Source organism: Papio anubis, chromosome 13 (assembly GCF_008728515.1).
Source record: "Papio anubis isolate 15944 chromosome 13, Panubis1.0, whole genome shotgun sequence".
NCBI lineage: Eukaryota > Metazoa > Chordata > Mammalia > Primates > Cercopithecidae > Papio > Papio anubis.
This window is the reverse complement of record NC_044988.1, coordinates 37,362,235-37,374,458: the sequence shown is the minus strand read 5'-3', so window position 1 is coordinate 37,374,458 and position 12,224 is coordinate 37,362,235. Positions and strand designations below refer to the sequence as shown.

General features: G+C 36.0%; 1 protein-coding gene and 1 long non-coding RNA gene across 49 annotated transcripts in view; one reads left to right on the top strand and one right to left on the bottom strand.

Annotated features, from left to right (window-relative positions):
• The window catches only part of PTPRD (protein tyrosine phosphatase receptor type D), a 2,329,646-nt gene extending 2,317,702 nt beyond the window's left edge, over positions 1-11,944 (top strand). For 46 of the 47 annotated variants that reach the window (XM_017949398.3, XM_017949394.3, XM_017949399.3 and 43 more), the window contains 2 exons: positions 6,208-6,343; positions 8,218-11,944. In XM_017949398.3, coding sequence (XP_017804887.1) covers positions 6,208-6,343; positions 8,218-8,286 — 205 coding nt within the window. In that variant the 3' untranslated portion in view covers positions 8,287-11,944. The remainder of the gene's footprint in view (positions 1-6,207; positions 6,344-8,217) is intronic. The other variant, XM_017949413.3, reaches the window with a different exon arrangement.
• LOC103878344 overlaps positions 1-12,224 on the bottom strand; it is a 75,346-nt gene that overhangs the window by 6,499 nt on the left and 56,623 nt on the right. The gene's annotated exons all lie outside the window — the stretch shown is intronic.

Below are 12,224 nucleotides of genomic sequence, written 5' to 3'. Positions count from 1 at the left end.
GGCAAAATTCAACAGCCCTTCGTGCTAAAAACTCTCAATAAACTAGGTATTGATGGAACATATCTCAAAATAAGAAGAGCTATTTATGATAAACCCACAGCCACTATCGTAACTAATGGGCAAAAACTGGAAGCACTCCCTTTGAAAACTGGCAAAAGGCAAGGATGCCCTCTCTCACCACTCCTATTCAACATAACATTGGAAATTCTGGCCAGAGCAATCATGCAAGAGAAAGAAATAAAGGGTATTCAATTAGGAAAAGTAGAAGTCAAATTGTCTCTGTTTGCAGATGACAAGATTATATTTTTAGAAAACCCCATTGTCTCAGCCTCAAATCTCCTTAAGCTGATAAGCAACTTCAGCAGAGTCTCAGGATACAAAATAAATGTACAAAAAATCACAAGCATTCCTATACACCAATAATAGAGAGCCAAATCATGAGTGTACTCGCATTCACAATTGCTACAAGAAGAATAAAATACCTAGGAATTCAACGTACAAGGGATGTGAAGGACCTCTTCAAGGAGAACTACAAACCACTGCCCAATGAAATAAAGAGGACACAAACAAATGGAAGAACATTCCATGCTCATGGATGGGAAGAATCAATATCGTGAAAATGTCCATACTGCCTACCCAAGGTAATTTATAGATTCAATGCTAACCCTATCAAGCTATCAATGATTTTCTTCACAAAATGGGAAAAATCTACTTTAAATTTGATATGGAGCTAAAAAAGAGTCCACAAAGTCAAGACAATCCTAAGCAAAAAGAACAAGGCTTGAGGCATCATGCTACCTGACTTCAAAGGACACTACAAGGCTACAGTAACCAAAACAGCATGGTGCTGCTACCAAAACAGATATACAGACCAATGGAACAGAACCAGAGACCTTATAAATAACGCCACACATCTGCAACCATCTGATCTTTGACAAACCTGAGGAAAAACAATGGGGAAAGGCTTCTCTATTTAATAAATGGTGTTGGGAAAACTGGCTAGCCATATGCAGAAAACTGAAACTGGATCCCTTCCTTACCACTTATACAAAAATTAACTCAAGATGGATTAAAGACTTAAACCTAAGACCTAAAACCATAAAAACCCTAGAAGAAAATCTAGGCAGTACCATTCAGGACACAGGCATAAACAAAGATTTGAGGACTAAAACACCAAAAGCAATGGCAACTAAAGCCAAAATTGACAAATGGGATCTAATTAAAGAACTTCTGCAGAGCCAAAAACTACCATCGGAGTGAACAGGCAACCTACAAAATGGGAGGAAATTTTTGCAATCTATCCATCTGACAAAGGGCTAACATCCAGAATCTACAAAGAAGTTATATTTACAAGAAAAAAACAACCCCATCGACAAGTAGGCAAAGGATATGAACAGACACTTCTCAAAAGAAGACATTTATGTGGCTGACAAACATATGAAAAACTGCTCACCATCATCGGTCGTTAGAGAAATGCAAATCAAAACCACAATGAGATACTATCTTATGCCAGTTAGAATGGCAATCATTAAAATGTCAGAAAAACAACAGTTGCTGGGGAGGATGTGGAGAAATAGGAACACTTTACACTGTTAGTGGGAGTGTAAATTAGTTCAACGATTGTGGAAGATAGTTTGGTGATTCCTCAAGGATCTAGAACCAGAAATACCATTTGACCCAGCAATCCCATTAGTGAATATATACCCAAAGGATTATAAATCATTCTACTATAAAGACACATACACACATATGTTAATGTAACACTGCTCACAATAGTAAAGACTTGGGGCCAACCCAAATGCTCATCAATAATAAAGTAAATGTGGCACATATATACCATGGAATACTATGCAGCCATAAAAAAGGATGAGTTCATGTCCTTTGCAGGCACATGGATGAAACTGGTAAACCATCATTCTCAGCAAACTAACACAGGAACAGAAAACCAAACACCACATGTTCTCACTCATAAGTGGGAGTTGAACAGTGAGAACACATGGATGCAGGGAAACAAACATCACACACCAGGGCCTTTCAAGGGGTAGGGGGCTGAGGGAGGGATAGCGTCAGAAGAAATACCTAATGTAGATGGTGGGTTCATGGGTGTAGTAAACCACTATGGCACATGTATACCTATGTAACAAACCAGCACATTTTTCTCATCTACCCCAGAACTTAAATTAAAAAAAAAAAAAAATGCTAACCATCATCTAAGCCTCCGGTAAGTTGTAATCTTTTTGCTGGTAGAGGGTCTTGCCTCGACATTGATGGCTGCTGACTAATCAAGGGGTGGTGGTTTCTGAAAGGTGAGGTGGCTGTAGCAATTTCTTAAAAGAAGATAATAATGAAGTTTGGCACATCAAGTGACTCTTTATCAAGAGTCTTCTCTGCACCATGCAATGTTGCTTGATAGCATTTTACTCTCAGTAGAACTTCTTTCAAAATTGGAGTCATTCCTCTGCAACCCTGCTGCTTTTCAATTAACTTTATCTACTATTCTAAATCTTTTGTCATTTTCACAGTGTTCACAGCATCTTCATGAGTACATTCCATCTTGAGAAACCATTTTCTTTGCTCATCCATAAGAAGCAACTCCTCATGTATTCAGGTTTTATCATGAGATTGCAGCAATTCAGTCACATCTCCCAGCTCCACTTCTAGTTCTAGTTATCTTGCTATTCCACCATTTTTGCAATTTCTTCCTTCACTGAAGTCTTGAACCCCTCAAAGTCATCCATGATGATCAGAGTCAACTTCTTCCAAACTCCTGTTAATGTTGATAATTTGATCTTCTCCCATGAATCACAAATGTTTTTAATGGCATAGAATGGTGAATTATTTCCAGGAAATGTTCGATTTACTTTGCCCAGACCTACCAGAGAATCACTATCTATAGAATGTATAGCCTTACAAAATGTAGTTCTTAAATAATAAAACTTGAAAGTTGAAATTCCTCCTTGGTCCATTGGGCTGCAGAATGAATATTGTATTCACAGGCATGAAAACATTAATCTCCTTGTACATTCCATCAGAGCTCTTGGGTGACAAGGTATATTGTCAATGAGCAGTATTATCTTGAAAAGAATCTTTTATTCTGCACAGTAGGTCTCAAGAGTGGCCTTAAAATATTCAGTAAACCATGCTGTAAACAGATGTGTTGTCATCCATGCTTTCTTGTTCCATTTATAGAACTGGGCTATACAAGAGGTCGAGCTTTCAGCCTGTCTTGATGTTTGGTGTGCCTTCCTTACTAACACTTGATTATCATTTCAAGCTTTTGACTTAAAGTGAGAGATGTTTAACTCTTCCTTTCACTTGAGTGTATTTAGTGTAATTCTTCAGAGCCCTAGGATTTTTGAAATGGTAAATGAGCTTTGGCTTCAGCTTAATGTCACCAGCTGCATGAGCCCCTAACAAGTCAGCCTGTTCTTTGAAGTTAGGCATTGATGCCTCTGTAGCTATCAGTCTTAGATGACAACTTCTTCCAATATAATGATGTTTGTCTACACTGAAGATCTGTTTTTTAATGTAGCCACCTTCATTCAGTGATCTTAGCTAGATCTTCTGGATAACTTGCTACAGCTTCTGCAACAGCACTTTTTGCTTCACCTTGCACTTTTATGTTATGGGGTTGGCTTCCTTCCTTAAACCTCATAAGCAAACCTCTGCTAACTTCAAACTTTTCTTCTGCAGCCTCCTTACCTCTCAGCCTTTGAAGAGAGTTAGGGTCTTGCTCTGGCCTAGGCTTTGATTTAAGGGAATGTTGTAAATGGTTTGATCTTCTATCCAGACCTTTAAAACTTTCTTCTTATCAGCAGTAAAGCTGTTCTACTTTCCTTATCATTCATGTGTGCACTGGAGTAGCACTTTTAATTTCCTTCAGGAACTTTGCATTCACAACTAGGCTGTTTGGTGCAAGAGGCCTAGCTTTCAGCATACCTGGGCTTTAAGCTTAATTATTTCTAGCTTGTGATTTAGATAACTCTCCCTTTCACTTGAACACTTAGAGGCCATTGTAGGGTTATTAACTAGCCTAATTTCAGTATTGTTGTGTCTCAAGAAATAGGGAAGCCTGAGGAGAAAAAGACAGATGGGGAGACTGCTGCTTGGTGGAGCAGTCATAACACACACATTTATCAAGCGTTCAGTGTCTTACGGTCATGGTTCATGGCACCCCAAACCAATTGCACTAGTAACATGAAAGATCAGCGATCACAGATCACTAACATATAATAGTATGAAAAAATTTGAAATATTGCAAAAATAACCAAAATGCTACACAGAGACAAAAACCTAATATGTGCTGGTGGAAAAATGGCACCAATATACTTGTTCAATGCAAGATTGACATAGACATTCAATTTGTTAAACAAAATATCTGCAAAACTCAATAAAGCATAGCACAATCAAACAGTGTATGCCCGTATTTAGACAAAGTAGATGGTATATATTGGTATTGAATTACCTGGATGTTTAACTTCACTCATAATTTGCCCATATGCTAATTTAAACTTTTCTAAAATAACCTCTAAGGAAAAGAATATCTTTAATTTAATACATCTTCTTAGCTTTAAGCATCCTTATATGTATAGGTACATAAATGTTATGTGTGCCTGTTCTCAGTGTTTTTGTCACAAAATGATTTTAATATTCCTTTAGTATAATGCTAAAGAAATTGTGATGCATATATCTTATATATAGATATACACACACATAGAAGACTTCTATATATTTTATCTAGGAATGTTCTGAAAATACTACTTTTCTTTTTTGTAACTTATTAAACTAAGATGATAAAATCAATAAATGTAAAAGTTGTAAGTCCAATGTCTGTTCTTTTTTTGAAAATACTTAGTAGAAAGACAGAAACCCAATGTTTTTGTTACATTCAAGTTATCAAATCAAGGTAAGAGAGACTCTGGAGTACCTAGACCATTCAACAAAAAGAAAATAAATCTCAGTTTCTCACAACTAAGAGAGACTTTCAAGGTTAAAAGGGACCTTCAAGGTCATCTGCTTCATCTTAAGAGAAGGCTTCACTGCTGCTAGACATCTTCAATCACTTCTTAAAGACTGACTCCCCATGGAGTTTCAAACCTCACTTAACATTTCTGTTTAGACTGTAGAAACCCATTTATAAAGGGACACACTATTTACATATGCCTGTCAGCTACATCCTCCAGTAAACGAATCCATCTATTTTCTACAGCCGTGCCCAAGTGTTACACATGCTGTTTAATTAGGATCCAAAAATGTACGGATTTTTCATTATTCACTGTTTCCCTCATTACCTAAACTTCCCAGTGCTTTCCCACTTAAGAAGTGCAGAAGAGCTATGAATTAGTTTTCTTTCTTGCTACCATGAAGAGTCTTGAATTATCTTAAAACAATGAAGACAACAGAGAGAAACTCAAAAACTTTCTAACGTGGTAGAAAGGATCCTGGGGTTTTAGTTGCTGATCATGTAAAAATAGTAGGTAAGTTTAGAGATCAGTGGCTCTTAACCATTTTTTTTTTAAAGATTAGAGACCCCTGTGAGAATCTGTTGAAAGTTCTAAGTCTCAAGAAATAAGAAAACAACACAGTATTTACTTCATGTGTACATACACTTACAGGATAGTCATAAACCCTCCTGAAGACTAAGTGAAAATCACATATATACCCTGTTATAGCATCTCTTTTCTCATAATAAAACCAGTGTAAACATTTGACTAGTTATAGACAAATACGTTTAAGTTATGGGGCATTGCATATGTATTTTAAGTAACTGTAAAATGTGAACAATGTACTAGAAAAGTTGAAGATGCCAAATTCACTTCACCTTATTCTGAATTATTTCATACTTTAAAAATATTAAGTAGGCAAGTTCTAAATCTCAGAATCTCCATGAGTAATATAAACCTATATGTTATTTATACCCTTCTTTTCATTTGTTATGTTTCCTTGGTCTTTCTAAAATGGTATAAATCCCCATTGAAAAGACCTTTTATTAGACTTACTCCTAATTACTTCACCCTCGTTATCACATGCTGTTACAACTCAGTATCCCAAGAGTAACCATTTGGTGAATGCGATACCACGTTTTCCTGAACATGGCTGTAAAGAAATATGGAGTGTGGAAGCTGGTAGACGTATGTCCACACCCAAGCAAATGTGCCAAGACTGTGAGCCTCTCACCCAGTAACATTGCCTTTGTTATTGTGGCAGCGCGGGCGTTGGAAGAACTGGAGTCTTCATAACATTAAGCATTGTTTTGGAAAGAATGAGATATGAAGGAGTCGTAGATATCTTCCAGACCGTCAAAATGTTAAGAACACAACGACCAGCTATGGTACAGACAGAGGTGAGAAAATCCATTGCATTTTTCACATCTCAAGAGCCTACGTTTTGCTAGCCTGGACCTCCTGGAGTCCAGACTCTCTCAACACCACACACATAATACTGTGGGGAAAGCATCAAACCATTTAATAATTTTGAACCTCATTTTCCCCCTTTTTAAATGGGGTGAGATTATCAGTGTTTTAGTGTTGCTATAGAAATTACGTGCGATTATGTGTTACATTGAGCTATGTTAAATTTCACTACTGGACCATTTTTGACCAATAAAATGGCAATTTCATAAAATTCATTATATTCATTTTCCTATAGTATATGTTATATAGAGAGAGAAAGCATAATGCTTAGTACATAAAATAATCTCAGCCCATTTAACTTCTCCATTCTCCCTCTTTGTGCCTACAGAGGTATCAGTTGTTCTATATTTCATGTCTTAACAATGGCCATTCAAAACATTTTGATTCTGGATAAGCCTAGAGATATTATATTAGCCCCACATTTCCTATTCCAATAATTAAGATGGCAATTTGGATATTTCTCTTAATAATAAGAGTTTATGATATAGCCAGTCTGGTCTATTGAGCATTCATTTCTAAAGATGATATTACTGATAGTTTATGTTCTGCAAAAGGCCACCAAATTATACAACTTACATGTGTTCCTCAATGCATCATCCACAGTATCTTTCAGACTGATTTCAAAGTAGTACAAGTGTGTGGCTTGCAATACTCAAAACATTCTGTCAGCCTGACAAACTTAATGGGTCTTGGGGGTTACAGAGGGAAATTGGACATTTAAAAAGCGTGAACACTTAGCCAAGCAACTGACTGTGACAAGATAGGAAAGTAAACACCATTTATTTTGCATTACCATTTTTATTATAGAAAAATGCACATTTAAGCAAAATAGAAACTATCTACTTTCAGCCTGGTTGGCCACTGAAAATAGATTTCTTTTATGGGGAAAATCCTACTTTTTCTCATCCCTATAGAGATCTGTAAATTGTAATTTTTCCATCTCTCCAACAATGCTTCAATTTATTCCAATATGATAGTGTTCTTCGTTGTCTGAAAAAAGCCATGTTTCATAGCGTTTTATTTTAGTGTGTGCCTTTCTATAACAGACAGCTAGCAATCACACAGAATTGGGCCGAATTTACAGGTATTTTTTGATGTGGGCAGCCAATCTTGTGAAGCCATTTTCAGGGATGAAAAGCTTGGAAGTCCAGTGCCCTGTGTAAATGGATTTGTGTGCCTGTTGTGCCGCACCAGCTACCTTCTGGCTGTATATGAACATCATATATAAGTGAGAGAGCCAGCCAAAAGGTAGCTGAAATGACTGTGAGTGATTCTCATTGCAAGCTCTACTATCCAAACATAATTTTTTTAAAATTCAAATTTTGTTGGCAGTAGCTCAGAAGATAAGTAAATTCAGATTTTTCTCAGGACAGTTTGTGTATCAGCCTCTCATATATTTAAACTGAGAATTCATTATCACAAATAAGCAGATAATTGTAAAGGATGACTTTCATCATTATCTGTTTATAAGGCATGTAAGAAGTGTATGTGCTCAATTGGTGGTAATTGTTTGATACTACTTGGAAAACACTTGTCTGGGAAGGCAATGTACACCTGACCTGCCACTGCTTGGAATTGGGAGATCATTTTAGTCAAATTGATTGGCAAAGTGAATAAACACTCCATGTGGCTAATTTTTCTTCGTTCACTATAACCAATTGGTCATTGGATTAGATCAATTGACAAAAGTATGATTTCGCCCCATATAGATGTAATTTTGTTATCCAATATTGATTTTTATTTTTCTATTAAAATATGCTCATGGTCCCTTCCTTTGTTTCTCCCCATTCGTTGTCTCCTGCAGGATCAGTATCAGTTTTGCTATCGAGCCGCACTAGAGTACCTGGGCAGCTTTGATCACTATGCAACGTAGAAACCCCTGACCCATTCTGGATTTTTACTACAGGCCCTTCAATATCCATGGAGTCTCTTCTGAGCCATACAGGGCACTTGAGAAGTCCTTCTTAACTTCTAGCTAACAACTACTTAGTGGGACTATTACACACAAAACAAATTAAAAACAAATTATTCCAGGTGGACCAAGAATTCACAGTTTAATAATCTAACCTGAAAAATAATGAAGAGAATCCTGACTGATGAGGCATCTGAAGGATTTTATTTACAGATACCTCAAGGATTCAAAATCAAGGGAAGAAGAAATCACAGCAAAGAACCACCATCTTATTCAGGATTGTTTGAAAGGTGCAAGGAGAAATTGCCAGAATGCTGCAGTTCAGCCCAAGATGTGTGCTGGTGTGGCTTCTCACAGCAAAATGGACTCTGCTTTGACATCACCCCTTCCCACCATACTGCTCATAATAACATTTTAGGGGGAAAGGGAGGGGGGAATGTTTAAAAAGAAAGTCCTTGATTTAGTTTTTTAGTATTGTAAAGATACTGCTGACCTGTGCTTCATTTCTAACTGTGTAAACTTTTTTTTAACAAAATGTATCATTCGATAAAGTGAATTTTAAAAAAGTTACATAACTCTTCATTTTTTATTTCCAAATCGTAGGTTTTTTTAAGCTGTAGAACTGTTATCTGTAATATCTTGCTGTAGAAATATCAAATAATTTGAAAATTTGCACATTTTTGTGCAATACTCAATCTACAGTATCAGTCTCGTCAGATATATTAATTTTACACTTCTGTTCAGTTTTGATTGGTGAGAAAGTACCCATTCTCTTCAAATTATCAAAGATAATTATTATTTTGTTTTGATTTTGGAATCAACAGGGAGGCGCAAAGTATAAAGTTGCTGCTAACATATATACATATATATCCAAATTTTACAAGGGTGTCTATGTATATATAGACAGTGTGTCCACACAAAAAATAGATATAGCTATCAGTTCTTCCATGATTTAGTTTTTTTAAATGTAGAAAAGCTATTGTAAACATCTCTTTCCATTTATTCTTAATTTTTTGACATATTGGCATTTCTTAATATCACAAAACTTTAATTTTTTAAAGGGAAATGAGGAATGCACATCAGTGATTGTCAAACCTCACCCCCTAATTTCCTACCCAATCTCCCCCCACCTACCCAATCATATTCACTAATTCTGTTTTGTCAGGCTTCCAACAAAGTTCAATATTTCTAACACTCTAGTGCAATAAAAATTATTAAATAGCTAAGAGGTGTGCATGTGGGAAAGGTCAGTGCATATCCCTTTAGGAGGGGAGAATGTTGTAATATATCAGCTATCGAGTTGTTTAAAAAAAGTGTATTCAATCGTATATTGTCTATAGTATGTGCTATGAAATTTGCATTTATGATATGTAACAGGGGCAAAGCCAAATTCATGTTACTCTGTTCAGTCAGAAACATTTTGTGGCATACAGCATTCCTGGGAAGTGCTGTACCTTGTTTCGTTTTGGTTTTAGTTTTGCATTTAGAGTGCCTTATAATTGATGCCTATTTTAATAGCATTTCTTTTTAGCTTTTGGTTCGTATTTCCATTCACTGTTCGTATCTGTTACTCTTTCTATTAAAGCATTATCTGTTTACCACATGTACAAAAACTCTTTGAATAATATGCATTCCTAGTTTTCAGCCAAGTCGGGGATGTTAGTGATTGTACCAGCCCAAAGCACTTGGATAATCAGGGCCCTTCTTCCTTTTATAATCGTCAACATCAGAAAAAGCTACTTGTTTTATTTATATTCCCTTCCAAATCTGCTCTGGAACATGCAGTAACTGCACCAAACTTATTTTAGTAACAAATATCATTGGCAACTTTGGAATATATTTGATATTCCATTAGAATTTTTCTAAAAGGGGAAATATATATATATTATATAAATAAATATATATATATAAAATATATATATATTAAACCCCCAATTCTTCCAACATTCTATAGGAAGCCATGGATGATGGCATGAGTTTGCCACATTTTACACGATTTTAAATAATCCTCAAAATATCCAAGGAACTCTTAAAGAGTTTTGGTATGAGTATACTGCTTTGGTTTAATTTTAGCTTCATGGATGTTCTGCATGGAAGGATTTTTGTTTTCCACATTTTCCCATTGCTAGCAGAATGAAATCCAAGAGACCAAACACTTGCAAGCATTGTATTTGAGCACTTTTGTAAAAAACAAAGAAAAAGAAAAAAAAGAAAATATATATAATACTTAACAAAAGTATCTAGAAGGCTACCTCAGAATGAGACTCTCTAACCTACATCAGAACCAGAGAAGAATGTGCACTATGTGGGTCTGTTATCATTTTCTTTTCGTTTGTATCTTTTTGGAGATTTATCCAAGTGCCAGATTACTCAGTGCTATAATTTTCTTTTAGTTGAACAAAGGGGGTCAGATAGACATTGCATCATCCAGACATGCCTTGTTGGACATGTAGAATCCGATGGAGCATTGCACACCAGAATGATTGGCCAATAAGCAGCTTCTCTCCCTGAAACAAAAACTGCCCATTTGGCAAAGGGAAAGATGACAATAATCAGAAGAAGAAAATGAATGGGATGCATACCATAGACGAACGAGGCGGAGACTATTGCGGGAATCTTACTGTTCAGGAGCTGTTCCTAGAACTAACTCCCTTACTGTCATTGATGTGCATTCCACTCTGTGCTTTTCTGTACAACCATCCAAGTTTTAATTTCCCAGGTAAAACATCTTTATCTGCCATTACCACAAGCTTTCGAGTTTCCAGTTATTTTCATCATCATAACCAGTACGGTGCTATTATTTACCTATGTACGTGTAGTTATGTATAATTTTGTAATTAGTTACAATGGTAAAAAAAAAATCAAAATATATAAAAAGTGATTTGTACAGAACTTTATTTTAGCTCTTTTTTAAAAATGATTTGCATGGTTAGAAAACGGCGAGGACAGCCAGGGGAGGGAAGGGCCTCTAGGGAACTTTGCACTTTCTATACCTTTGTACTATGCACTGCCCTATTGATTCTACACCCAATAATGATATTACTTGAACCCATCTGTAAGAAACTGCTTCGGAAATTCATTTGTGTGTATGTAAATAACACAACATAGAAACAGGAAGGGAAAAAAGTCTGCAGTAATGCACGTATTTTTTTTTCTTTCCTGTTTATTTTCGGTTTTGCTTTGTTTAAGTCCTTCCTTTTGTTTTTAATTCCCTTTTTGTTTTTCTTTTTGGGTTTTGGTTCCTTTTGGGTTTATGGGTGCCCTGATACTCCAGCAGAGATCAGAAGGCTACAGATCCATTCTATCCATCCGTTATGTGGCTTTGCCATCCCAGCTTGGAGTGTCTTTACAAAGATAATAACAGTTGTGTTCTTTGCTCTCGTTTTGGATGCATAGACTGAAAAATTTAAAAAAATAACTTGTAAAATGGCTTGTTAAAAAAATACAATTACCTCTAATTAGTAGTACGCGTAAATGTTTTACAGAATGAAAGGCGTGCTTTTTATTTTCTTACTTCGTTACATTGGTGGCGAAAGAAGTCTGTATGAAAATCAGTTCTTTGCTGACACAAGTTCCATTTGTTACAAATGAATTCTAATAAAAATGTCAGTGTTATGCAGCCCTGGCCTTTGCTTTTGTCCACGCAAGCACTTTGGTTTTCAACTGACTATATGTTCTCTCTCCTCTTCTGGTTATCTAGTTAGTTCCTTGTACTAGTAATAATTCTGTTTACCAAGAGACTACTGTTTACAAATATCTACCTTGAGGTAAGCACTTTTCACTGGTAAGCAAACAGAGGCTCAAAGAAATAGTTTTTCCAAGTTCACAGAGCAAAGAAAGAGGCATTGTTTTCATTCATGTCAGAGATCACGGGCAATCTTTGATTCTGTGGAAATGAC